General features: G+C 36.0%; 2 protein-coding genes and 1 long non-coding RNA gene across 4 annotated transcripts in view; 1 reads left to right on the forward strand and 2 right to left on the reverse strand.

Annotated features, from left to right (window-relative positions):
- Window positions 1–4,360: 4,360 nt before the first annotated feature.
- LOC144546675 (cytochrome P450 CYP72A616-like) overlaps window positions 4,361–26,804 on the forward strand; it is a 94,457-nt gene continuing 72,013 nt past the window's right edge. Inside the window, exons 1-5 of one of the 2 annotated variants that reach the window (XM_078295207.1) lie at window positions 4,361–4,761; window positions 5,928–6,151; window positions 6,707–6,951; window positions 7,315–7,705; window positions 8,042–8,743. In XM_078295207.1, the coding sequence (XP_078151333.1) occupies window positions 4,458–4,761; window positions 5,928–6,151; window positions 6,707–6,951; window positions 7,315–7,705; window positions 8,042–8,470 (1,593 nt within the window). In that variant the 5' untranslated portion in view covers window positions 4,361–4,457 and the 3' untranslated portion in view covers window positions 8,471–8,743. Of the gene's footprint in view, window positions 4,762–5,927; window positions 6,152–6,706; window positions 6,952–7,314; window positions 7,706–8,041; window positions 8,744–26,804 lie in introns of those variants that run through there. The other variant, XM_078295210.1, reaches the window with a different exon arrangement.
- On the reverse strand, window positions 4,826–5,921 carry LOC144546686 (uncharacterized). Its single transcript, XR_013508857.1, has 2 exons — window positions 5,768–5,921; window positions 4,826–5,476 (listed from the first exon to the last, which is right to left on the reverse strand). It is a non-coding gene; the product is annotated as an uncharacterized LOC144546686 (long non-coding RNA).
- On the reverse strand, window positions 10,114–15,523 carry LOC144546681 (cytochrome P450 CYP72A616-like). Its single transcript, XM_078295218.1, has 5 exons — window positions 15,048–15,523; window positions 12,884–13,104; window positions 11,744–11,988; window positions 11,118–11,508; window positions 10,114–10,806 (listed from the first exon to the last, which is right to left on the reverse strand). The coding sequence occupies exons 1-5, from the start codon at window positions 15,340–15,342 to the stop codon at window positions 10,378–10,380; spliced, it is 1,581 nt and encodes a 526-aa protein (XP_078151344.1). The 5' UTR covers window positions 15,343–15,523; the 3' UTR covers window positions 10,114–10,377.

Raw genomic sequence — 26,804 nt, forward strand, 5'->3', positions numbered from 1 at the left:
GACCATAGACACTAGTAATCATAAATTTAAAAACACCTCTACACAGTATTATGGTCACACTAAACTCATTTATTAGGGATTGCAACTCAGTGAAAGCGTCAGACCATGCAAGGAGGATACCTCCCTTGGTTCCTGATGCATTAAGTTTTGCAAAATTTTGATATTTAGAAGGGCACACTTGCCTCATTTTAAATATCGAAGTGTCACTCCACTTAGTTTCTTGAAATGATATAATGTCACAATTTAAATCATTCACTAGGTTTTTAATCACCGCACATTTATTAATATCGCCCAATCCACGAACATTCCAACTCATCACACTAAAAGGAAAATTAAATTCATTAATGATGCTTGACATTGATCCGATTACACAAAAAGGCCATATAAAGGCATTGGCATATCACTAAAATAAAGAAAGCACCAAAGCAAAAGCAAATACTGGAAGCACTAAAACAAAATAAAATACTTGAAATTAAAAGGATCATCATATAATCCATCAAAAGCTCACAACTAATGTTTCCAAAAACTAACCCCATTTTACTCATGACCTTAGTCTGATTCGGGCTCTTCATCGGACATCTCCTCCGGTTCTGATTCAAAAGCTGGCATGACTGATTCTTCATAGAGGTATTTGTCATCCAAGTTCATATTCTGTGGCGGTGGTGGGTCCTCTTGACCAAGTTGGTTCGGCTGAATTGTTTGGGCAGTAATGCCACAATAAGCCTCTACGTCAGCGATCTGAGCTGCAGTAAGAGGAGTGGCCTTTAGATTCTCCTCACGAAGCGCCTCAATAACATTTGCCTCCTGAACTGCAACTTGCACCGCCTTCTTTAGCCCTGCCGAGCTTTCTCCCTTCAAAACCTTATTTCTTTTTTTGTAGAACTCTGTTTGGGGACTCCTACCGTTGATACGTGCACTCCTACGCAGGGACTGAGTGGCACATGACTGTTTTGGAGAGGCTACGGCCTTACCTTTCCCCTTCCTGCCTCCGGCCGGTGGTTGACGGGTAGAGCGGTTTGGAGAAGGGATGATTGGGTTGGTGTTAGGGATAGTGGCGGTATTGGTATTGGTAAAAGGGGTCGGGTTAGTGGGTATTGATGGAGTTGGAGATAGCGAGTTTTGTTCAGGAAGCGGGTTGGATATATGAGTGTTGTCCGAAGGGAGATTGGTTGTCGGGGAGGGTGTATTGTTGTTTGGGGTTGGGGTGGTAAAGCCTTGGAAGAGAAGTTCACGAACTGGGCCTCGTTTTGAAGGAGGGATGTATAAGGCTGGTTCTGGAGAAATGACTTCATCCATTTCAGGGGAGTTGTGCCGATTAGAGCCCAGAATTAGTTGTCCAATTGCTGGGGAATTGAGTCTAGGAGAGTCCATACGGCCCGGAGATAGAATCGGGCTAATAGGCGAACCAATTTCATCAGCAAAGCCCTCTTGCTCCATTTCAGCCAAGTCAGCCCAAGATAAATTATCCTTTTTTTTGCTTGCTGGGCCGACCTTGCTGGGCCCCTGTATTTCTACAGAAGTGTTAGGAAGAAGGAGAGGATTATTTGAATTTACCTTGTTGGTGCCAGCTGTGAGTTCTAGTGTAGGCTCGAGTTGTTGCACACCTGTCAGCTTGAAAAAATTTGAAAGCTCGGTTTGCGTGCCCGAGCCCTCTCCAGTTTCTCTCTGAACTTGCCCTGACCTTTTGACCGTTTGATTGTTACTATTATCTCCATTTGGCACCTGACTGGACTCCTCCATTGAGTCATTTTCACCATTGTTGCCGGGCAGCAAACCTGAGTTCTCCCAAATAGCAAAGCACTGGCTTTGCCTGAGCGATCGCTCAAGCTCATCGCGCTTGGGTCCCTTCTCCATCTTACCCCAGACATCTAGTAGTGTGTTGAATTCGACCGCCACCGTCTCTTTTTTCTGGCGTTGTTTGTCATAGGCTGCAACAACCTCTTGCTGCACCCGCTTGACTTCTTCAAAAACTGAGTGGTCAGGTGTTGTATCCAATTGTTGGTTGAGGGGAGAAGGTTCCTCAATCCATCCACGAACTTCAACGTCAAGGTATCGTCCCATCCCACGCACCCACAACATTATTTGTCTTGGAATTTTTGCTAAATCAGGGAGAGCTACAACTACCATAAGTTTTTCCAGAGAACGAACATCGGTTATGGGGCCATGATCGAGCACAACCCCGAAAGAACTAACAGCTGGAATAATGTGATCAAGGTTCCATTGTTGAGGTGAAAGCCGTCGGAGTTCGATCCAGCACTTGTATTTTAGTTGCAGAGGGAATGCGTTAACTCCCGGAGTCCACGGGTATGCCACGAGGCCAAATGTTTGGATGTCCTTGCCATGTCGGGTAAGGAAGCTGTGCCGCTCGATGCTTAGTGGGAGTAGCACTAGGTACCGATACCCTTCAATATGAGTAAGAGCAAATGGAACTTCTGATTTGCAAGCTACCATGAGACTTGATTGCACGACATGGTAGTTGTGGTCGTGCATTAGTCTTGCATCAAGGATAATAGCACCATTGAGTTCATAGCGCTCTTGCTGCATCTGTCTAGTTTCCGGCAGGAAGACCGATGCTAGTTGCGGTCTATTAGGTGGTAGGTCAGATTCACCAAGGTTGCCTCTAGGTTCTAAAGGGTCAAAGCGTTGCCTTTTCGCTAGGACTGATTGGTTGCATGCTCGTGCTTCATGGCCTGTCTTCCAGCAGACCGCACATACCCGATCAGGGCATGGGCACATGTTTTGGTCATGGCCGAACTGAAGGCAGTTGTAGCATCTGCCTTTCCAGGCTACACTTGTGGGGTCTGGGGGGAGAGGCAGAGAAGGGTGGATTTGGGCATGCTTGCCTCCCTGGTTGATAGCCACCGATGTCCAAGGGTTTTGGTCAAGGAAGTAGTTCCATGGGTGATTTTGTGGAGGTAATGGCTGAGAGGCATGTCTAGTAGGGTTATTGGAACCCAAGGCAGCAGCATAAGAGTTATGAGGGAAGCCCGGGGTTGGTGCCATGGCATTAATGGCGTATTTAGTGAGGTTAGAGCTGCCTTGCATATTTAATTTTTGGTTGTTGGAAAGGATTGAATGGTTCTGTCGTTTGAATTGGATAGAGGATGGTTTGCAAGGAGGTGAGGAAAGGGGGAATAAATGGTTTGCAAGGAGGTGGTGGCTGATGTAGTAGGTCAGAGGCTGTCTAATCCCTGTTTTAGTGGCTCCAGGCGGTAGAGGGAAGAGTTGAGAGATGGATCTGGGTGGTTGAAGGTAGGCAGCGGCTCTGCCCTGTAGCAGCGGCGCCGACTCTCCACCGGTTTTGTGGGCACAGTAACTGTAGCGGCGTCGGCGATGGGACTGAGGGTTTCTTCTGGGAGCGGCGTAGTGAGAGCGGTATCTTGGGCGGCGGCGGCGATTCGACACTATGGTAGTCCAACCATCTCCAGTCGGTACGGCTCGGGTGCGGCCTCCCATCGCTTCAAAATCGCCCTTGAATCACGGAGCCTTCCTGCAGTGATAGAATTATAGTAGGAATATTTTCCATCAAAATTCCCCCGTTTATATTTACGTCATGGTAAACATCACAAATTTCCTCTGACTTTGAAATTTTTACGTGCGGCGTAGAATCCTTGATGTTACGTATCAGATGCTTTTTTAGAAAGATAGGATTCTACTTTTCTCTCATCTGATATTCTGATTATTGAAATTCTACCCGTGGCATAAATACTTGAATCGTGTCTTTCAAATTCAAAAAAATTAAGAGGTCCAGTTCTTGGGCAGGAGGGAGTCCATATCCTCTGGGGTAACAGAATATTTAAGTATCGATTCAGACCGTCTGATCAGAATCTGCATCAATCCGATCAAATGTGAAATGTACGAAGCTCTTTTAATATTCGTGCGAATTCTGATCGGACGGCCTGGAACCAAACAGAAATATTCCATTATCTCAGGCTGTATGATTTAGGGCAGGAGGGGCAGGCCAGAGTAAGGCCAACTCAACATGATGTAAAAGGTGAGACTGAATCCTCTCCTCTGGGGCAGGAAATTCTTGTTCCTAGAGTTGCTGTTGGTGGGCCCTCAGTTCAAAAATTAACCGTGATCGACTTCTTTAACAGTGACCGGCCCCGGCCCCATCCAACAGTGACTGGATTTTTCTGCAACCGGGAGGCAGGTGATCTCCTTCCGATGTAAAAATGAACCGTAAAACAATTTAGTTGGCAGGGATGTAATTAACGCAGGAAATGCTCGTCTTGGAGAAACGCAGGGATGAAATAGGTTCCGTATCACCGCCGAGCACTTGACGCTCCAAATATAATTGTTGACCATTTTTTTTAACTCGTGGCTTAGTTTCCAAGCCATACTTTCCTACCTAGTCTTTCCTTTATAAACCAACACTTCCATCCTTCCGAAATTATACCCACTCACTCTATAATCCCTCTTCCACTCTAACACTAGGGAAACACCCCACAACCAACATGCAACAAATATTTTCACAATTTGGATCCAGCCTATGGATGTGGAGTTTGTTCATAGGCGCTTTCTCCTTGCTTCTGATATGGAGAGCAGCCCGAGCACTTGAATGGGCGTGGTTTAGGCCAAGGCGCCTGGAAAAGGCGCTCAGGAAGCAAGGGCTGCAGGGTACTGTGTACCGGCCCCTTGCTGGTGATTTGAAGGAGAACATCCGGCTCATCAAAGAAGCGCAAGCCAAGCCTATACCACTTTCGCATGATATTATCTCTCGTGTTGAGCCCCTTCTTCATCGCAGCATGAAAGAATTTGGTGCGAACTGAGAAACTTTATTATTATTTTCTCTTAGTTAATTCCCATGCTCATTTTTTTAGACGTCTAAGGCTATTTTTCTTTTGTGGTCCTCCCAAAATTGAAATTATTAATTAGTCTTTTTTTTTTTAGAAACCTTGGATCAATTAGTCTTCAAATTGTATTAGATACACAATGGACACATCCATTCAAATACACAATGGATAGAATAAAATCTGGCGTACAACTTCTCTACCACTACCAGCATCACTGGCATGCCTAACTGAATACTGATTTCTATTCCTTCTTCTAGTGCTCAATTCAAATTTAACTAGAGATGTTAACTGTAGTTTAGGCATAGTTACTACTAGTGTAATTTAGATCTAGTTTAGCTCATTTCTCTGTCTTTATTATAAGTACCTTGCAATTCTCTTTATTGACCAGTCAATGAAAAAGCAATACACAAAATGACAAAAGTGATGTTAAAACATTCTTAATCTTTTTCCTCTGCATTACCTCACCATTTGAGTTTGAATCTGGACCATCTGAAAAGAATTCAGGCCAATTTGTCAATTCGACCATAGACTACAATGAGCGGGGCCCCTTTGAGGTCCATGCTAACGAACAGACCGTATTTAAACTCAACATTTGAGGTCCTTGGGTGATTTTAATTCTCAGGAGGAGAGGGGAGGGGAATTCAAATCCTCTTTGTTAACTCACTGTTTGACTTTATATCCTATAAATTTACTTTCGGGTTTTCACTTTTGTTTGATTTATTTTGAAACAATGTCCCCAACAAATAATCATCACCAAAGATATAATATACTGGCATAATCATTCATTGATGATCTTTAACCTGTTGGAGGAATATTGATTTCACTTATATATTTACTTTCCGGTTTTCACATTTGTTTGATTTATTTTGAACAATTTCCCAAATAAATCATCATCACCAACAGATCGATATAATATACTGGCATAATCATTCATTTTGATCTTTAACCTGTTGGATGAATATTGAGTTCACTTATAAATTTACTTTCCGGTTTCCACTTTTGTTTGATTTATTTTGAAACAATTTCCCAAATAAATCATCATCACCAACAGATATAATATATTGGCATAATCATTCATTGATGATCTTTAACCTGTTTGATGAATATTGATTTCAGTTTTACAAAATACAGGCAAACAGTCATTTACTTGGTTTGGGCCCTTACCAAGAGTTACCATCAGGGATCCAGAATTAGTGAGAGAAATTCTCTCTAACAAATTTGGGCACTTCAAGACAGAAAAAGTAAGCCGATTCGGTCGGTTGTTGGCTGATGGGGGGCTTATTATGTATGATGGGGAGAAATGGGCTAAGCACAGAAGAATTCTCAACCCTTCCTTTCATGTAGAGAAGTTAAAGGTAATTTATGGAATAAAATAAAAATTAGGAAAGTACTAAATCCTTTCGACATATACCTGGTTCTTAGTTTTGTGATCTAGGTGCTTTGCTGCTAAGTAAATGTAACCTTATACATAAAAAAAAAAAAAAAAATTAGCTCCCTTTGTTTGCACCCTTTTTGTACTCGTGGGAAAAACATAGGAGCAATGTTGGTGGATAGTATTTAGTGCAACGGGAACCAACAATTTGCTCTGATACTGGCATTTTAGTGGTTTATATGATGTTTTCTATAAAATTGTGTATTTAATTGGTACTGCTGGTCTCAGTTTATTCTTTCATATCAGGTTTAAGCCTTAATAATCGAAGTTTGAGGTAGACATTTCCATATCAACAAATATGTATGAGACTGTTAATATTAACATTTCACATTAATTTCATGATAAGATGGAAACTATGATTTCTGTAGCAACCATTCAGGTTTAGAATGTCAAATTTAACACCCCAAGTTTTAGAAAGACTACCATGAATTTTGATGTTTTGAATATTGAAACCAATTAAAACCTATTCCTTTTTCAGAGGATGCTGCCAGCATTTGTTACCTGTTGTGATGAGCTAGTTGACAGATGGGGGAACTCGGTGGGTCCTGATGGGTCATTTGAGCTGGATGTTTGGCCAGAGATGAAAATTTTAACTGCAGATGTCATTTCAAGGGCAGCATTTGGTAGTAGTTACCAGGAAGGGAGACGGATTTTTGAGCTGCAAAGTGAGCTTATCGAGCGTTTCCCCAAAACTGTTCCAGCCTCCTTCTTGCCTTTCAGCTGGTATGAGTCCATTTACCTTAGTATTATGGGTTTATTTGAAAAATAATATAATCTTGATCGGTTATAATGATTTGTGAATAAAAAGTTACGAAGTGCAGAAGTTGACAATTTACAATTTTCTTCTGCTGTAATACCTTTCTTAAGTTATCCAACATTCTTCCAATATGATAGCAGTATTGTGTAATCAAACAAACATGAAAACAAATAAACAAACAAAAACAGAAAGGTTAAAGTAATTGATCGCTAAATATGCTCCTCTTATTTCTAGTTCCAGTTTAAGCCTTGTCCAGGAACTCGGATACTTGTCAATATTCTTTTCAAGAATTGTGAAATGATATTGGCCCTCATTCACTGGTGCCATAGGTACCTACCAACTGAAAACAATAGGAGGATGAAGCAGATGTCAAAAGAGGTACATACACTCCTCAAGGGCATAATTGCAAAAAGGGAGAAGGCCATCCAAAATGGAGAGACCACAAAAGATGACCTGCTTGGTCATTTGTTGGAGTCAAACATGAAGGAAATGGGGCAAAATGGGAAATCAGACTCAAGTCTCGGCATGACAACGAACGAGATCATAGAAGAGTGCAAAGTTTTTTATATTGCTGGAAAGGAGACCACGTCAGTGCTGCTGACCTGGACTATGGTTGTGTTGAGCATGCATCCTGAGTGGCAAGAAAAGGCACGTGAGGAGGTCTTGCAATATTTTGGGAGGAAAACCCCAGATTTTGATGGCTTGAGCCGACTAAAAATTGTGAGTTATTAAATAGAAATTTTGTAATGCAGAGAGATAAGAAGGGCATATATTGGTTTTTTTAATTGAAGTATGATTCCGTGTGTCCAATAGTGCGGGACAATTACGATACCATACCTGCATACCATACAAGAGTTTCTGATAATGTCAAGGATGTTTATACAAATAAATCATATGCAATTAAATCCTTAAAGATAACTGCAAGTCAGTTATGTTAGTTTAATTGTGATGAACCCAAAAGGGAGAGTTTGCTACTATATAGTTAACAGAGTTGCTCTAAAAACACATCCTTATATTTTGTTATTTCATATTCCTAAATTACAATTTCAATTTTAGGTGACGATGATACTATATGAGGTTCTTCGCTTGTACCCTCCGGTGGTTATGCTTAAAAAGCAAACATGCAAAACCATGCAACTTGGTGATGTAACCATTCCATCTGGTGTGCTTCTAGCATTGCCACAACTGTTCATCCATCATGATCCTGACATATGGGGCCCTGACGCAACCGAGTTCAAACCAACACGATTTTCTGAAGGTATCTCAAAGGCAACAAAGAATGGGCAATTAGCATTCTTTCCCTTCGGGTGGGGCCCGCGTATATGCATTGGCCAGAATTTTGCACTTCTTGAGGCTAAGATGGGGTTGAGCACGATTCTCCAACATTTCAAGTTTGAACTGTCTGAAAAATACCAGCATGCTCCATTCACTGCTCTTGCCATACATCCTCAGTATGGTGCACCAATTAACTTCCACAGGATATGATTGGCACCGATATTACGACAAAAAAAAATATCATACTGTATAATTAAGTAGGATTGAATAATCTTGGTAGTTTTGAATAGCTTATATATGGACAAGATATATAGTGAAATGTTACTCTGTACTAGAGATGAAACTATGCAACTTTTGTCTCCGTGATTTGCCTAGTTGATAAGTTTAGTTCAGAGAGCAAGAATTGCGCAAATGAATCTTGTATTTCATTGATGTAATCTGATTACATGTACAGGGCTATTTATAGAATAGTAATAATTTGTTACAATACTTACTCACAGAGAGCCTAACAACTTGTCTAACAGTCACTGCTTAACTAATGTAATGCATGCTGGACTGGATGTATCCAGTTTATGCCTATCACTTGATCTGTTGATCTTTGCCTCCAGATTTCATCCTCTAATTAGAATTGATGGACATCTACAATACAAGCTTGAGGGGGAATCTTGAGAAATGAAATGTAAAATTAAGAGAAATATAATTATTAGGTAGTTACCCTCAAAGTCATATGGCCATGTTATCATTGGCTAAAATAGAAAAAAGGGAGCTAAGATAAAACTCCACCTCTTTTTTTTCTAAAATAGAATGTTACTGTTATGATTAGGTGAAAAAAATGTTGGAGAGGATTGTATAAATACACCCTGTATCCTCTTGTATAAAATCAGAACTGCAATATAAAAAATACAATTCATCATCTCAATTTCTGTCTCAAATCTTTAGCTAAAATCAACAAGAAGAAAATCGCACAGTTAATATTAAGAACATAATCCACAGGTACAGGTCAGAGCAACAAAGCGGCAGCTGGACAATAGCAGGCTAGCAGCTCCTATCATTTTTCACAATAAACATATTCCTACTTTGTGATCCTAAAATAAACATCTTTTTAATACCTACTTGATATAATTTTATGAGTAGCTTTGAGCATACATTCAATTTTTATCCACAGTATATATTTGATCTTTTTTTGAATTAGCACTAACAAGTTAATGCCTATGCAAATGCATATGATAACTTTTATATCTCATATATCAATTTTGTTGAGTTAAAGGTCTCCAGTCTTGGCGGCATTGGCGGTGGCTTGCAATGCGACCCGTAACAGAGTTTAGATTCTTTGTTTCGGCTCGATTTCTCCCGAGTCCACTTCCATAAGCTTCTTTTCATCAATTCTTGCAATGCTACTCAAAATTTTTGTAAGAAAAATTTTCTCGTTGGAAATCCCAAGTGAAACAAGATTTTTGGTCTTTCTCCAAGCAAAACTCTACTCAATTTTACTGCATAATTTGAACCTATAACACATTTATTTTAATCCAACAATTTTTTTTGGAAATTCCATATGATTTTCTTAAATATTTAAATATAGATTTTTCCACTATAAAAAAAAATATATATATATTTGGAGGATAAAATATATGTATATACCACATTTAATCCCTCCTAAAGTTCTTTCAGTTATGTTGTTCAATTACTTGATTTGCCAAATATTATGAAATAGTAGGGCCTACCATGCATGATCAAGGAATCTTATCCCTTTTTCATTCATCAATCAAATCAAGATTTAATTTCATAGGCAGTCATGGACAATGAAATCCAGAGGCAAAGGTCAAGAGAACTGGACAAATCTGGGAGACAAAAAGTTGCATATTTTCATCTCTAATACATAGTAACATTCCACATTTATTTTATTTTAGTAAAGTTGGAGTTCAACCCACCTAACCATTTAATATCCACAAGAGATCTTTCATCTGGATTTTGAAAACGCAATCTCCAATATAGATTGCCACTAGACCAAAAAATTGTTATCTCCGCTATTATCTTTCTAATAATGCTATTCAAAACTATCGAGAATATTAATCCTACATTATACAATATAATATTTATTATCGGATAATCAGTGCCAATCATAGCCTGTAGAACTTAGTTGGTACACCGTATTGAGGATGTAAGGCAAGAACAGTGTATGGAGCATGCTGGTATTTTTCTGATAACTCAAATTTGAAATGCTGGAGAATCAAACTCAACCCCATCTTAGCCTCAAGAAGTGCAAAATTCTGGCCAATGCATATACGTGGGCCCCATCCAAAGGGAAAGAAGGCTAACTGCCCATCCTTTGTTGCCTTTGAGATACCTTCAGAAAACCGTGTTGGATTGAACTCATTTACGTCAGGGCCCCATATGTCAGGGTCATGATGGATGAATAGTAGTGGCAGTCCTAGAAGAACACCAGGTGGGATGGTTACATCTCCAAGTTGCATGGTTTTGTATGTTCGACGGCTAATCATAATAAATGGAGTGTACAGGCGAAGCACCTCATATAGTATCATGGTCACCTATTTAATAAATTAAAATTGAAATTAAATTTGAAGAATATGAAGAGCTACAGTAACTATTATAGTTAACATTACAGTAGGAAGTTCCCCCTTCTGAGTTAAATAAAAAGTAAAGATAATTGACTTGGAATTAGAGCAACTATTGTTGTAAGGTATGGAATCAAATTTCTCTACCATTGGACACATAATAATACTTCATATAAAAAAAATGTGCTTCTAATATTGTGAAAACCAAATTAGTCCATTTTTAGCAGTGAGCACAAGGTGGCAAAATGATCTCTGTTTCCACATAATTAATATTTGAAACTCACAATTTTTAGTCGGCTTAAGCCATCGAAATCTGGCTTATTCCTCCCAAAATGTTGAAAGACCTCCTCGCGCGCCTTTTCTTGCCACTCAGGATGCATGCCCAACATGACCATAGTCCAGGTCAGCAGTACTGACGTGGTCTCCTGTCCTGCAAAATAAAATAGTTTGCACTCTTCTATCACATCGTTAGTTGTCATGCCGAGACTTGAGTCTAATTTCCCGTTTTGCCCCATTTCCCTCATGTTCGATTCCAGCAAAAGACCGAGCAGGTCATCTGTTGTGGTCTCCCCATTTTGGATGGCCTTCTCTCTTTTTGCAATAATGCCCATGAGCAGTGTTCGGACCTCTCTTCCGATCTGCTTCATCCTCCTATTGTTTTCAGTTGGTAGGTACCTGTGATACCAGTGAACGAGGCCCAATATCATTTCACAATTCTTGAATAGAATATTAACTACCCCGGTACTATATGTTTATAGTAATAGTACATATGAAAGGCATAATACGGCAGAAGAAAATTGGTCAACTGCTGCACTTCATTTTTTCCTTTACACGAATCATCAAACTTATCACAAATTATAAATTTATTTTTTAAATAAAAGCCAAAATAACAAGGTAAATGGACTCGTACCAGTTCAAAGGCAAGAACAAGTTAGGAGAAGCTTTGATGAGACGCTCAGCCATCTCACTTTGCAGCTGGAAAATGCGTCTCCCTTCCAGGTAACTACTGCCAAATGCTGCCCTTGAAATGACATCTCCTGTTAAATTTTGCATCTCGGGCCAAACATCCATCTCAAATGACCCATCGGGCCCCACTGAGTTCTCCCATCTGTCAACTAACTCATCACAACAGGTAGAGAATGCTGGTAGCATCATCTGAAAAGGAAAAGATTTTATTAATTGACTTCCCATTAAGAATAATATAAGTGTTATACCTACACTGTCAATATTTAAAACATAAAATTCATAATTCTCTTTCTTAAACTTGCGGATTTAAATTTGACATCCTAAAACTGAATGGGCGCTACAGATATCATACTTTTGTTTTTATCATGAATTGATAAAATGATGTTAATAATTAACTGATACCAGCAGTAGCATTTTAATACGTGATTATATATAACACATGATAACCTATTGGTTCCCATGGCACTAATATGAGTAGAAATAGGGTGTTCCTAAGTTCATCAACCCTCTTTGTGAACTCAATTTTAAAACCTATCGGATTGACTTCAAATGACAAATCCAAACCGTTAAAATCCGTCTACCTTACGAGTGATGCGTCTATATGCAAAAAAATTTAACTTTCAAATTAATTTTGTATAAAGTCAAGCGGTCAAAATTAGAAGATTTATAAATTAATTTAAATACATTCATTTTTTGAACAATTTTTTACCACTTGACTTTATACAAAATTAATTGGAAAATTTAAATTTTTGCATGTAGATGCATCACTCTTAAGGAAGACAGGTTTAAACTGTTTGGTCAATTAAAGTAAATCCGATAAATTTTAGAGTTTGAGTTCACAAAGAGAGTTGATGAACTTAGGAACGCTCTAGTTCTACTCGCACTAATATACTATCCACCAACATTGCTCCTATTTCTTTTCCCGCTAGTACAAATAAGGTGCCAAATAAAGTTTCTTGAATGAAAGAATTTTATGTGAAAGGTTTCATTAACTTAGTCGCAAAGCACCGAGATCACAAAAGTAAGAACCAGGTTCATGTCGAAAGAATATCTTCCCTAATTTTTATTTTATGCCATAAATTACCTTTAACTTCTCTACATGAAAGGCAGGGTTGAGAAGTCTTCTGTGCTTAGCCCATTTCTCCCCATCATAATTCACAAGGCCATCAGCTAATAGCCGGCCAAATCGGCTTATTTTTTGTTTATGAAAGTGCCCAAATTTATTGGATAGAATTTCTCTCACTAATTCTGGATCCCTGATGGTAATTCTTGGGATCGGTCCAAACCAAGTGAAAGACTGTTTGCCTGTATTTTGTAAAAGTGAAATCAATTTCATCCAACAGGTTAAAGATCATCAATGAATGATTATGCCATTGACATTTAATCCATTGGTGATGAAGTTTAATTTGGGATATTGCAATTTGAAGCAAAATTGATAATTTTTTGGGAAATTTTTTTTTTATGCCAGTCCAAAACATGGAATTTAGGAATTTGCCACCCCAAAACCTTAAATTAGCTAATTGCCACTCCAAAATCATTATATTTAGGAAATTGTCACAATTATACATATAATTCAGATATTTGACTAAAATTTGCTGAAAAGTAGTGTATAATAAAACGTATTTTGGTATTTCCAAAATTGCCCTTCTCTCTCCCTCACCCCACACAACCTCTCCTTCCCGCTGCTGATGCCTGCCAGCCTCTCCCGACGCTTCCCTCTCGCTAACCTAGGTAATGTTTTTTTATCTCCTTTTTTCATTTCTCAAATGATCCAATACAGAAGTAAAGATTTGATTGGTGAAATATCCATAAATTAAACTACTATAGAGAACTGGGTCTAAAACGATCCCTTTCTCCTCCATTTCAAAAATCAAATCAGAAATCTCCTCAATTCTACCTTCTTTTTTCACAGTGCATCAGTTAAAGCTGTATATCAGTATATGTAACCAAATTTGGAGAAAATTGGCCTAATATTTTACTCTTTCATAAATCTAAAACCCAATTAAAGCTTCCCAATCATAGAGTACCCAGAAATTAACATGCTACGTACATAGTTCCAATTTAGGCATTCTATTTTACTTCCTGACATTACCTCAAACACCTTCACTGCATTACCAGTATACTGCACCATGAACTCCTTATCCCTCACACACCTGTACCAGTATACTGCACCATCTGGTATGTTGTACCAGTATACTGCGTCTTCCACCGCTCTCCCCAACGAAACATGAAAGCTCTTTATCCTGATCTCTGAAATTCTTAATTTCTTATCTTAACAGGGGCTCATTTGTGAATTATCTGATTAATAGAGTAAATGAGAGATGGTTTTACGGTGCGATAAAATCAAAAAGTAGTCAAGAGAGAGAACAACTCGTTTATACTCAGTTTAGTATAATCTGAAAAGGACGGTGAAATGAAATCAGAGTGAAAAGCATGGGAGAGAAGAATAATTAGTGGCACGTGAAAGAAAGAAGCCTGTGAAGAGCAATTTTGAAAATACCAAAATACGTTTTATTATACACTACTTTTCAGCAAATTTTAATTAAATATCTGAATTATACATATAATTGTGATAATTTGCTAAATATAATAATTTTAATATCTGAATTATACATATAATTGTGATAATTTGCTAAATATAATAATTTTGGAGTGACAGTTAGCTAATTTAAAGTTTTGGATGGCAAATTCCTAAATTCCATATTTTAGAGTGGTATCAAAAAAAATTTCCCTAACTTTTTATTTTGGCAGGACCATAAAAGGAAAATAGCTTTAGACTAAAATAGATGAGCAGAGATGGTAGTACCATAGGTTATTTCACGTGGGATTTTTATTAGTAGTAATTAGTAGAAAAGAAGAGAGAGAAATAGAAAGAATACATATTTTTTTTATATAGATAGTAAGATTCATATCGATTCTAACTCTTTTTTCTTGCAAAGTTAGGATCGTTACTGTTCATAACGATCCTAATTTTTTTTTTTTTTTTTTGCAAAGTTTGAATCCATACAGATTAAAGTTAAAAAAAAAAAATTAAAATCAGTATGAACCGTACCAATCTTATTACTCATATAAAAAAAAATGTACTCTTTCTATTTCTCTCTTATTTTCTATTAATTACTACCAAAAAAAAATTCCCTTATTTCACTGGATCTGAATTCGCTTTAGATAGTAGGAACAAGATAATTCTCTCGTAATTCACCCATCAAAACTAAGATAAAATAATAAGAATGAGAATTCTCAGTTCGTACCAAATTCTTTCATGCTGCGATGAAGCATGGGCGCAACACGAGGGATAATATCGTGTGAAAATGGCATGGGCTTGGCGCACGCTTCTTTGTTGAGCCGGGTGTTCTCCTTCAAATCACCAGCAAGGGACCGGTACACAGTACCCCGCAGCCCTTGCTTCCTGAGCGCCAGGTCCAGGCGCCTCGGCCTAAGCCACGCCCATTCAAGTACTTGAGCCACGCCCCATACGAGAAGCAAGGAAAAAGCGCCTACTAACAAACTCCATATCAATCCAAATTCTGAAAATATCTGTTGCATCTTGTTAGTGGGGGTGTTTCAGTTTCACCGAGCTTATGGGGTTCTTTTTTTTCTTTCTATTTTATGGAGTATTACAGAGGAAAAACAGTTATTATAAAATGAGAGTTATAATTTGGGGAGGATCGAATAGGAAAGTATGGGTTGGAAATTTCCGAGCTACGTGTCAAAACAATGAAAGATTGTCAAATAATGCGGGCGACATGTCCATACGGAACCTGTTTGAACCCTGCTTTTCTCCATGACAAGCAGGTTCCTGCGTTTATTTCATCCCTTTCCGTCTAAATTATTTTAACGGTCTGGTTTTAAAGTACTTTTGTTTAATTATCTGATATCGGTACAAGAAAAGAAAAAAAAGTTTATTCACTTGTTTGGCAAGATTACAGCTCAGATCTATTTGATAGTACCAAATAATTGATAAATATAAAATTATATAACGTTATCTTTTCTTGAAAACTTTTAATTTTTCTACGCTAATGTTTATAATTATAGTGGGATTGATTTATACAATATTTAAAATAAAATTATTTAACTAGTATTATTCATTACAAAGTAATTGGATAATATAAAGTAAGATAACATGTTTGGCCGCCCAACTCTTTCATTTTCTCGTCAAAAAATAAAAATTTCTTCCATCAACTTTTTTATCCCTCCTATCAATCTTGTCTATTTTTTTTTTAAGATATGTGAGAAATTTTATTAAATTTTAAATTACAAATATTTTTTACTTGATTTTTTTTTCAAATTAGATCAACGACAAAGTACTTTTTAGTTGTATTTGTGTTACTGTTTTTTTTTCTTGATATATTAGATTCAAAGAGTTCATATGCTAGATATAAAGACTTAATATGTATGTATAAATACTGCACTTTGAACCTTTTAAAAACTATCACCAACACTTATAATTTTCCTTCGATTAATCTCGTTTATTTTTTCAACGATATGTGAGTAATTTAGTAAATCTAAAACTACTAACATCTTTTATTTGATTTTATTTTTTCAAATTAGATCCATGATAAATTACTTTTAAGTTATATTTGTGTTGCTACTTTTTTTTTTCTTCTTAACATGCTATGTTTAAATAAAATTTGGATGTTATAAATTTATACGCATCAACTAGCGCCAGTTGTAAATGCACCAGCAATTTTCTAAAAAGTGATCCTAGTAAAAATAATTAGAGTTGGGAGATTTGGCCGAATATTAAATCTGAAGGGCAGTTATTAGGTTCTGAAATCTATATTAAAATATGAGGGCTATTTTATCTAAGATAACACTATGAATTGAAATTTGACAACTATGAAAATTGAAAAACAATGAGTTGCATATGTTTTTTCCCTTATAAATAACACAACAGAAATATTTTCTTAATTTGTCAAACTGTATAGAAACTAATAGGTAATTTTGTGTTTTATTGAATGAAAATTAGGTACTGTACTCAACCGTACAAAAACAAACATAATTTAGTCAATAACAAATGTACGTCATGTTAAGCATGACATATTTTCTTTATTTGTCGCTAAACCTCTAATCAATGTCCTGGAACAAGTCTAGAAAAGAAAAAAAAAAAAAAACACTGAATCAATCAAAGAAAAAAACTTGAAAAAACTTCTATCCACAACCTTTTTTTCACACTTTTTTTACAAATATTTGATTAAAACTTCGTAACAGTCATATAAGTAACTTTTTCTATTTTTCATATTTTCTCTCCTTTCCTCATATTTCTCTCTCTCACCCACACATAGGGGTGTCATGTCAGTGGGTACAATACGAATAGGATGGAAGCATTTTCATACCCATATCCACTAAGAATGACCTTACCGATACCCTACCCTTACCCATTAAGATTTGGCCTTACCCTACTCTATCCTTACCCGTTAAAATTATCGGGCAATGAAACGGTAGCGGGTGAATAACGAATAATACTACTATAATAATTAATTTTATTATATTTTACAAATAATATATCAAAACTTATTTATTTCTCACATATGCAATAATATTACTAATAAAAAATAAAAATAAAAATAAAAATAAATGTGCAATCAATTTCAAATTAATTGTATTTTTTTTATAAAACAAGATAATTCAAAAATAAAAATATATCTTCCGACAAATTTAAATATTTAATTAAAGAATAAGACATACAAATAAAAATAATATATTTAATATTTTTATTACAATAAAAATAATACACTAAATAAGAAAAATACTCACTAATTATTGCTAAAAAATTATCATATTATTATATTTTATATAATTACCCTATAGGGTAATAGGTACGAAATAGACTTTACCCGTACCCTTATCCGTTTAGCTAACGAAAAAAAATCTTACCCATACCCACCTTATCAAATACGGTACAGGTCGGGTAAACGTCTAAACGGGTATCATTGACACCCTTACCCACACAAAAACAAAATCATTTTCAGATAGAGAACTCCTCCCCTCATGTTACTTTTTCTCCAGTTGCCTCCGCCTCCCACCTCTGTCCTTCCGCCTCCCATCTCCGTCCATCCACCTCTTCCTCTTCTCCATCTATTCTTCGCGTCATGTGCATCCTTTCAAACTGTGCGAGCCATTGGAATCCACAACAACTGTCGGCCCGGCCGTTGGTCTAACCACGAAGATAGTAAAAGACAATCTAAGATAGGCGATCTAGAGGAGAGAGATAAGGGCGAAGGCGATCTGGAGAATAATCGGGTTATTTTACAGTATTCACCTTGTGGTTTTATAACATGCATCTTGTAGTTTTACAGTATTCATCTTGTGACAATCTGGACGAGAGAGAGGAGAGAGAGGTGATATGGAGGATATATGAGGAACGATCTGAGATATGATATTGTTACGTTACTAAATTTTTACAATTAAATTCAAATGAATTAAAAGCAAGAATCAAGTTAATTGCGCTAACAAAATGGAAGTTAAAACCTTAATTTAGGTTCCTCTAATTAAGTAAGTTAAGTGTGAATCGAAACCGCGTCGAAATTTCGAGAATTTGAGACTTTACAGGCTCACTGCGTCCGCACTGGTAGGTGACTGCGGGTGACTGACCCGCACTGACTTCTGTTTTCCTTAAATTGCCTTTGAAATTTCTGTGAGTGCGGGTGAGGCCACCCGCACTGCGGGTGGGTGCGGCCGCACTCATGATTTTCTGGGTTGAACTGAAATTGGCTAAGTACTGAGTGCGGGTGAGGCCACCCGCACTGCGGGTGATTTCTGTGTTAAAATTCATTCCAAAAATCTACTAAGTCCTGACTGCGGGTGAAGCCACCCGCACTGCGGGTGATTTCTGTGTTAAAATTCATGCTGAAAACTGACTAAGTGCTGAGTGCGGGTGAAGTGACCCGCACCGACACCGATTTTTGCACTGGAAAGTGCTGGAAGGACCTACAAACTGTCGAGTGCGTCCGCACTCAGATCCAGTGCGGGTGAGTGATCCGCACTGGGTGATACCAAGGGCTTATTTGCAAAATGCCTGCTCTCTCTCTCTCTCCCACTTCATTCCTTTACCATTTTAAGTGAAATTTCTGCCAAGAGAGAAGAAAAGGAGCGAGAGAGTTTTCCGTTCCTCTCAAACCCCCGATTGTTGCGAGAAATCGAAACCGGAACCGAGTAAACGCCCATGGATCTCTTCAAACTCTCCTATTCGGTATTCTTTTCTCTTTTTGTTTCTCTCTAAAATCTACGATTTCTCGATTTCTCTGGTTTTCGTTTTAAACTCGAGATTTGTGTTCGAATTGCTCGAGGACTAGTTCCTCTACACTCCTTACTTGTTTATTTGTCAATCTTTTTCCCGATTTCTTCCGATTTGTGAAATCTGATTTCTAGGGTTTCGTGCCAAAATTGAAAGTTGGCATAATCGTGATTTGATTTGCTTAACCCAACCACTTAGACTTGTAATCGGTAGGGTTGCCTCCTGATCGTGAATTTTTAGAACATTTAACGGCTGATTTTAGGTTTTGACCAAATTAGGGTTAACCAAACGGTAAATTGAAATGAACCGAGAACCAAAGTAGTGAAACTGTGACTGAATGGTTACCTAATTATAATTGTGTAGGGTTTGAAGGAACCCGAGGTAAATGGTGTGATTTGAAAGGTTGTAAGTAAGAAATCAGGAATTGAACGGATTGGTACCAAAGGATAGGAAATTGATTAAGGTGTAAGCCTGATGTAACTCGAGTAAATGTTTCCAATAGTGAACCAATGTTAAACCAAGTATACGTATAATATAGGTATAGGCTCGGTCGAGCAAGAACTTGCGAGACAATACGAGACGTCCGATCCTTAAATTAAGCGGTACGCTCGTCATACTCAGGTGCGGGATTCTTGGACTTGTTTGATACTTTATTTTCAGGAATTAAACTGTGTATTCGTTTGTCATGTTGAATATCATTGATTGCATCACTGAATTGTGTAGAGCATTTGCATAGCCCAATCAAATTAAACTCGAATTGATCTGAATTGAATGATTTGCATGCTGGTATGGTTATAGGTTATGTTGATCTATTGTGATCTGATCTTGATTGAAAGTCACCACGATTGGATTGAATATGTGAATGTATGTGAATGGATTTACGAAGTTAAGCACTTGGATCCAATGAATTTGCCAAGTCGGGCTGTATGCTGACTTGGATTCCCAGGATCCTAAATGGCCTTAGGTGAACGGCCCTCAATATTCCCAGTACCGGTTGGGACGAGGGAAGGTGATTATGTTATGAGATGTGAATGGAACTCGTGGGTGACATGTGTAACGTCTGTGACTCGGTAGCATTCTCCTACGGGTTAATGCATTTTGAAGGTCAATTGAATATTACGACTATTGGAATGATTCCAAAGAGGATTTTCTTTATATGATTTGAACCAGACCGTAATAAACTGTTAAGCCAAGCGATTGCAGATGGGTGTCAGATAAAGGGTCCAGCGGTTGGCCATCTGTAGGCGTCTGTAACCCTACAGATGTGGGTTTGATAATGGTTCAGCTTGAAAGAACATCTGTAATTGCTACAAGCCCTATTGAATTGAGTTATTGAATTGAGTTATTGAATTGAGTTAAGCCAAAATATATGTTGTGTTTGAAATTCATCTTGGAAATTCCGTAAACTGTGTTCAGGTTGATTAAACTGTTGTCGAGCATTGGCATTCTGTTATTTATGATTATATATATCTGTTTGAACTGTTATTGTTTGGGTTTCATTGTTGAATATAGAGTTTGATTGCAAGTCCAATAGTCTAAACTGTGGCAAAATTCGCACTGAGAATTTATTCTCACCCCCACCCTCCCGGTTATTTTACAGGTACTGGTGCGACTGATTCCGGAGAGGCACGAGAGTAGTAGGCCTTAGTAGCTTACCACTTGATAACCCTAGATATGTTTTGTTGTATAGATTTAGGGTAGGCCTTATGGTTAGTATCCGGATGAGATACTTATGTTGTATTATATTCTGACCAGACTGTGTACTCTGATTTGTGTATCTATAAACTTAGTTTATATTATTATCTGTTGAATTGTTGAGTAAGATTTGAATAGCCTTGTAAGTATACACGGCGTTGTATGCTTACGGCGGGAGACTGTTACAACCCGTGGCCGCGAGGTGTGACAGATATGGAGGAGAGATGAAAACGAGGCAATCTGGAGTATTGATCTTGTTGTTTTATAGTATTCATCTTGTGGTTTTACAATATGCATTTTGTAATTTTACAGTATTCCTCTTATGAAAATATGGAGAAAAAAAATAATGGAGAGGCGATCTGGAGAAGATAAGAGGAGATGATCTTGAGGAGAGAGATGACATAGAGACGATATAGAGTATTAATCTTGTTGTTTTATAGTATTCCCTAGAGCTTACCACTTCCCTCTCCTCCGCACCACCTCTCCAACGCTATTATGGCGTCCGAGCATATTAGGTCTGTTGTTTCTTTGTATTTAGATCTGTTTAGATCGTTCTTTTACATCTATTTGTTTCCTTCTATTTACATCTATTTAGATCATTCTTTTACATGTTATACGGCTTCAATTGAGGATCATATCTGTTGTGATCTTAATTAATATTTATTATGCAATAGTTTACAAGATCTATGCAATAGTTTTCAAATCTTTATTTTACATATCTAGATCAATTCATGCATCTTGTTGAGTTAGTATTCCAGCTGATGCAGTTGTTTTAAGGATTGTTGTAATTATTTTATAAGATTCTTGCACTAGTTGTACAGAATTCTTGAAATAGTTTTACAAAAAATTTGCAATTGTTTCTAATACTCATTTAAATTTTCAGTATTTTTCTAAGAGATTTATAGGATCTACACAGTATTTTACATGATATGTGAATTAGGTTTAAATGTTATGTAGAGTATTTTACCGGATATAGTTCATAATTTTATATGATATATGCATTATTTTACAATATCTATTATTATTTATGTTTAAAGGTTTACATTATATAGTTTACAGTTTTACATGATATATAGAGTGTTCTACAGGATATAGTTCACAGTTTTATAATCTTAATTGTTTTGTTTTTTTTTTTTGCAGGATGATATTTCTAAAGAACACATTGTTCTAGTGATGAAACTTCTAACTCATCTAAACAATGCTAAACAAAGGATTATGAAGTAAAAGTTTTTGTATGCTGAATAGTATGTTTTTTGTGGAATGAATGAATTTATGTTTAGAATGTTATTGTATGTTTTTGCTACTGTTGAATAGTGATGTTTTCAATAGTGATAGTTTATGCTTGTAAACAGTTACTAATATTTAACAATGTGGTTGTGAATAGTTGATGTATTGATGTTGTATAGTTTGCATCTGTTAGTTTTACTGTTTATATCTTTTAAATTTATAGTATTGAAGTTTGCAGTGTATTTATCTCAGTTTTATAGTGTTTTAAGTTTCAAATTTACAGTTTTATAGTTTGCATCTGTTAGTTTTGTAGTTTACATTTGAGAATTTTACAGTATTGAAGTTTTATAGTTTGCATATGTATGTTTTACAGTATGTGTAGTGTTAATTTATAGGATATAGATGTATATAAAAATATTAATAATTGAAGAAAAAAAATTAAACAAATATTAATATAGTATGTGTAGTGTTAATTTATAGGATATAGATGTATATAAAAAAATTGATTTAAACAAAAATTTTGATTCAAAAAAATTAATTTTGCATCATTGCCGGGGTTATATTGAAAAAAACTACAAGTTTGAGAAGTGGTCCGGTTTTAAAATATTCTAGAAGGTTTTAAAACTATCATTAACTGTAAGTTAGAGAAGTACACCAAGTGGTCCCGCAGCAAGTACACTTAGTTTGACAAGTTATACAAGTTGTGCAAGTTGCAAGTACACAAAGTGGCCCGCTAGATGTTATAATTTTAAAGTGCGTTTTGTATATAATTTGTTATATGAGATTATAGTATTGAATTGAAATTTTATAGAATTCGTGCATCGGTGCAAGTTAAATAACAATTTTTTTGTGAAAAAACTTAGTTGTGGACAATTATATGCTTCCGAGAAAAAAAAAAGAATCAACCAGTGTAGAAAAGAAACCGGTTATTTTAAAAAACGAGCTGGTACCTTTTATCAAAACTGGCTTTTATTTAGTTTTTAACAGTTTAATAGCATAAACGGTATTCTAAACTAATTAAATCGTAAAGAGTGTTATATTCTAAACGAATCAAATCATAAAGAGTGTCGGGTATTCTAAACTAATTAAATCGTAAAGAGTGTTATATTCTAAACGAATCAAATCATAAAGAGTGCCAGGTACGGTTATTTCAGTCCAATTGTCGGTCCGATCCGATATGGATAACACTGCTTTTAACTCTCTTTTTATTTGGGAAGTGAGAATAAAGTTTTCATGACAAAATTGACAAAATATCGTTTTGAATCCGTTCCTTATTTTTTAGAAAGCAGCCAACAGTCCTCCAAAAATCTTCGAATATTTTCAACTAATTCTGTAAACATCAATACTAAATCATGTAAACATAAAAACACGTGAAAGCTGTTAAAAACACGTGAAAGTTGTTAAAAACGCGTGACAGTTGTTGAAAACGCGTGACAGCTGTTGGGGACCACCTTCTGTGAACATACACATAATATCCTGTAAACATACACATATTATCCTGTAAACATACACATGTTATCCTATAAACATACACATATAATTCTGTAAACATTACCTTTTATTTCTGTGAACATACACATAATATCCTGTAAACATACACATATTATCCTGTAAACATACACATATTATCCTATAAACATACACATATAATTCTGTAAACATACATAGTGTACTTGAAATTATAACAGTTGAAATTATGGCAATTGTGGCAGTTAAAAATGCGTCAGAACTAAGCTAAAAAAGGAAGACTTTTATACACGGAAATTTTTGGGAGACTGTAGCCCGGGGGACATTACCTTTTCTCTCTTTTTTTTTATTCAATAAATATCCGAATTTGGATCTGTAAAATTATCTGTTTCATTTATCCAAATCTGGAATACTTTTTGTTATTAAATAAATATTAGGATCTCAATCCGAAAAATTATCCTCTTCGTTTATTCAAATTCAGATCTGCATCGAATTCAAACGGTAAATATTATGTCCGAATCCATTTATCACCCTTAGAATTAACCTTTCTTTGTAGGTTCTACCGAAATTTTTAAATATACTATAATTCAAAAAAATATAAATTAAATAGCAACGATTTCGTAAAAATTCGAATTTTGACACGGTCGCATCTAGGCAAAGCGGCCACCTTTCTGCAGGCCGCATCTAGGCAAAGCAGACCCAAAATGCGTGCCGCATCTTCGAGAAGCGGCCACCCCCCAGCCCTATATAAGGAACCGTTGTTTTCATTTTTTCTCACAATCTCAATCTGTTTAGAATCTCTTCGAATCGAGTAATTTTCTTTTTCTTTTCTGATTTCAATTTTTAGTTTAGATTAGGAGTAGGAGTATGATTAGGGTTTAGGGTTTAGTATTTAGGGCTTAGGATTATGATTATGATTATGATTTATGATTTATGATTTATGATTTAGATTTGTAACCGAAATTTTAACCAATTTAATTAAATTATAGGAATATCAAATTGTAATTAGTTATTGACCAAAATAAATATCGAATTGTACTAAAATTAGTTATTGACCAAAATAATTAGTTTATTTTTCCAAAATTAATTATTTTTACCAGATAAATTAAATTAGACCAATACCAACCCGTATTTGTTGTTATTTTACTTAAATTAATCAATATGTTGTTAGAAGTTACATTAAATTAGATCCAAATTTTAATTAGCTACCAAAATTAACACCGATCATGTTTAGACCAATACCCAAATTGTAATTAGGTTAATTTTATGAAATTTAATTGCAAATCCTAATAAGACCAAAATATAAAATACAGCATGGCATCTATGAGAGATATACCGTCTTCTAGTATGGATGTACTTTCTTCCAAATAGAGGTGTAACTCCTATACCCACTCCGTTTGAGATGTCACAATACATCGAGACGGCGTTGACATCTGTGGTACTCGGTATCTGGCATCGCACTGATTGGGTATCATACTTTCTCTGGTACCCGAATGAGAAGCACCATATCTTAGAGGCTGCCACTAGGTAAGTTTTATATTATTAATAAAATTATAATTTTATTTCAAATTTTATTTATATGAATATTTGAATAGTCTGACATTTTATTTTAATTTAGGGACTAGATGCAGTTACGGTACGCTACAATAATATGTGGCTTAGGTACCAGACAGCCTATGTAAGGACATTGCGTGTCATGAGATTGTATCAGCTATCCCTGATGGCCGAGGAGAAAACCGACGAGGGATTGTCGTTTGGCCTCATTGAGCGATGGCGTCCCGAGACCCACACATTTCATCTCCCTCATGTTGAGATGACAGTCATCCTACAGGATGTTAACTGTCTGTGGATAATGACTATTGTCGGGGAGCCTGTGACAGGCATCGAGTACGGGGATTTCAGGTCCTTGTGCTAGGATTTGCTCAAATACTGTAAGGGTCCCAGTGCGGATTCGGGGTTTGAAGGTTAAGAAGGCGAGGCAGTTGTTCAATCCTTCTGACTATTAGGTTGTAGTTTGTTTTTGTACTTTTTTTACTCTAGTGTTTTTTTTTATAATGTGATTTAGTATAGCAGGATACTTATTTTCTCAGATACAGTTTATTTATTGTACTATTTTGCTGTTTTATTTATTGTTTTTATTATTTATAGTTTTTTTTCACAGTAAAATCTAAACGTAACGACATTTCGAACATAATATTTCTTCCGACAAACGTAAAATCTTTTCAAAATAACAAACATAAAAAAAACACAATTACAACTATTTTGAAAAATAAAAACAACAAATAAATAAAAAAATATATACATTATGAAAAAAAAAACCTGGGGCTGCATCCCCTAGAAACGGACCCCAATTTGGGGCCACTTTGCCTAGATGTGGCCTCAATAAAGGTGGCCGCTCCGCCTAGATGCGGTCGTGTCAATTTTCAAATTTTTATAGAATCGTGGTTATTTGGTTTATTTTTTTGGATTATGGTATATTTAGAGCTTGTTCGGATGTCACAGGATTATATGGGATGAGATTTGACGGGGATGGGTATCCACTTTTGAAAAAATGGAAACCCATGAGTGCGGGAACGCACATGATTAATTATGAGAATATGTTGAAATGAGTGTTTGATTGTACGGTGGAATTAATTGTTAGAAATTCTATTTTTCTTTCTAAAAAATTTGATATTATACAATGTTTTTTATTAATATACATATAATTAAATTAATTGGATTAAACAATAACATAACAACATTGATTAATTATTATTATAAAAATACAAATTTTATCGTTATAATTAAATAAGATGTTTTAATGAGATTTGGTATATTTTTAATTTTTTCTTGGTCTCATGTTTTATAATTTCTTTATTTTTCATGAAAATTATATTTGTACATGTCACATCCCAACTTAATTTGTAAGAAGAAAGAATAAATAATAATAATAATAAATGATGTATTGTTCGGTTTTTTGGGATTAACCTTTATTAATATATACTGTTGAATTTTTTCTTAATTGTCAAATTGTTTGACCGAGAAAAAAAAAAGAGAGAGAAAAAGATTTGTGCCGGATCTAGATTTTAATTAGTCCCACATGAGAAAACTTAGGTGCTAAAGAGGTGTATATATATTAGGTCCTTGCATTGACATACCGTGCCTAAAATTAGTGGGTCCGGATGATGAAAACTAAAATTAGTGAGATGAGAGAGAGCAGTTGAAAAATTGAAAATGTAGTCCGTGAGAAATAAACTGCCGATTTTTTTATTTATATCCAAAATTTAAATTAAATTTCAAAAATTAACCGAACTGTCTGTCAAATTTGAAATCTACCCAAACCGGTTAACCGTTAACCGGACCAAATTTCCGGTTAACCGTTAACCGGACCAATACAAAGAAC

Source organism: Carex rostrata, chromosome 30 (genome assembly GCF_964058835.1).
Source record: "Carex rostrata chromosome 30, lpCarRost1.2, whole genome shotgun sequence".
Classification (NCBI taxonomy): domain Eukaryota; kingdom Viridiplantae; phylum Streptophyta; class Magnoliopsida; order Poales; family Cyperaceae; genus Carex; species Carex rostrata.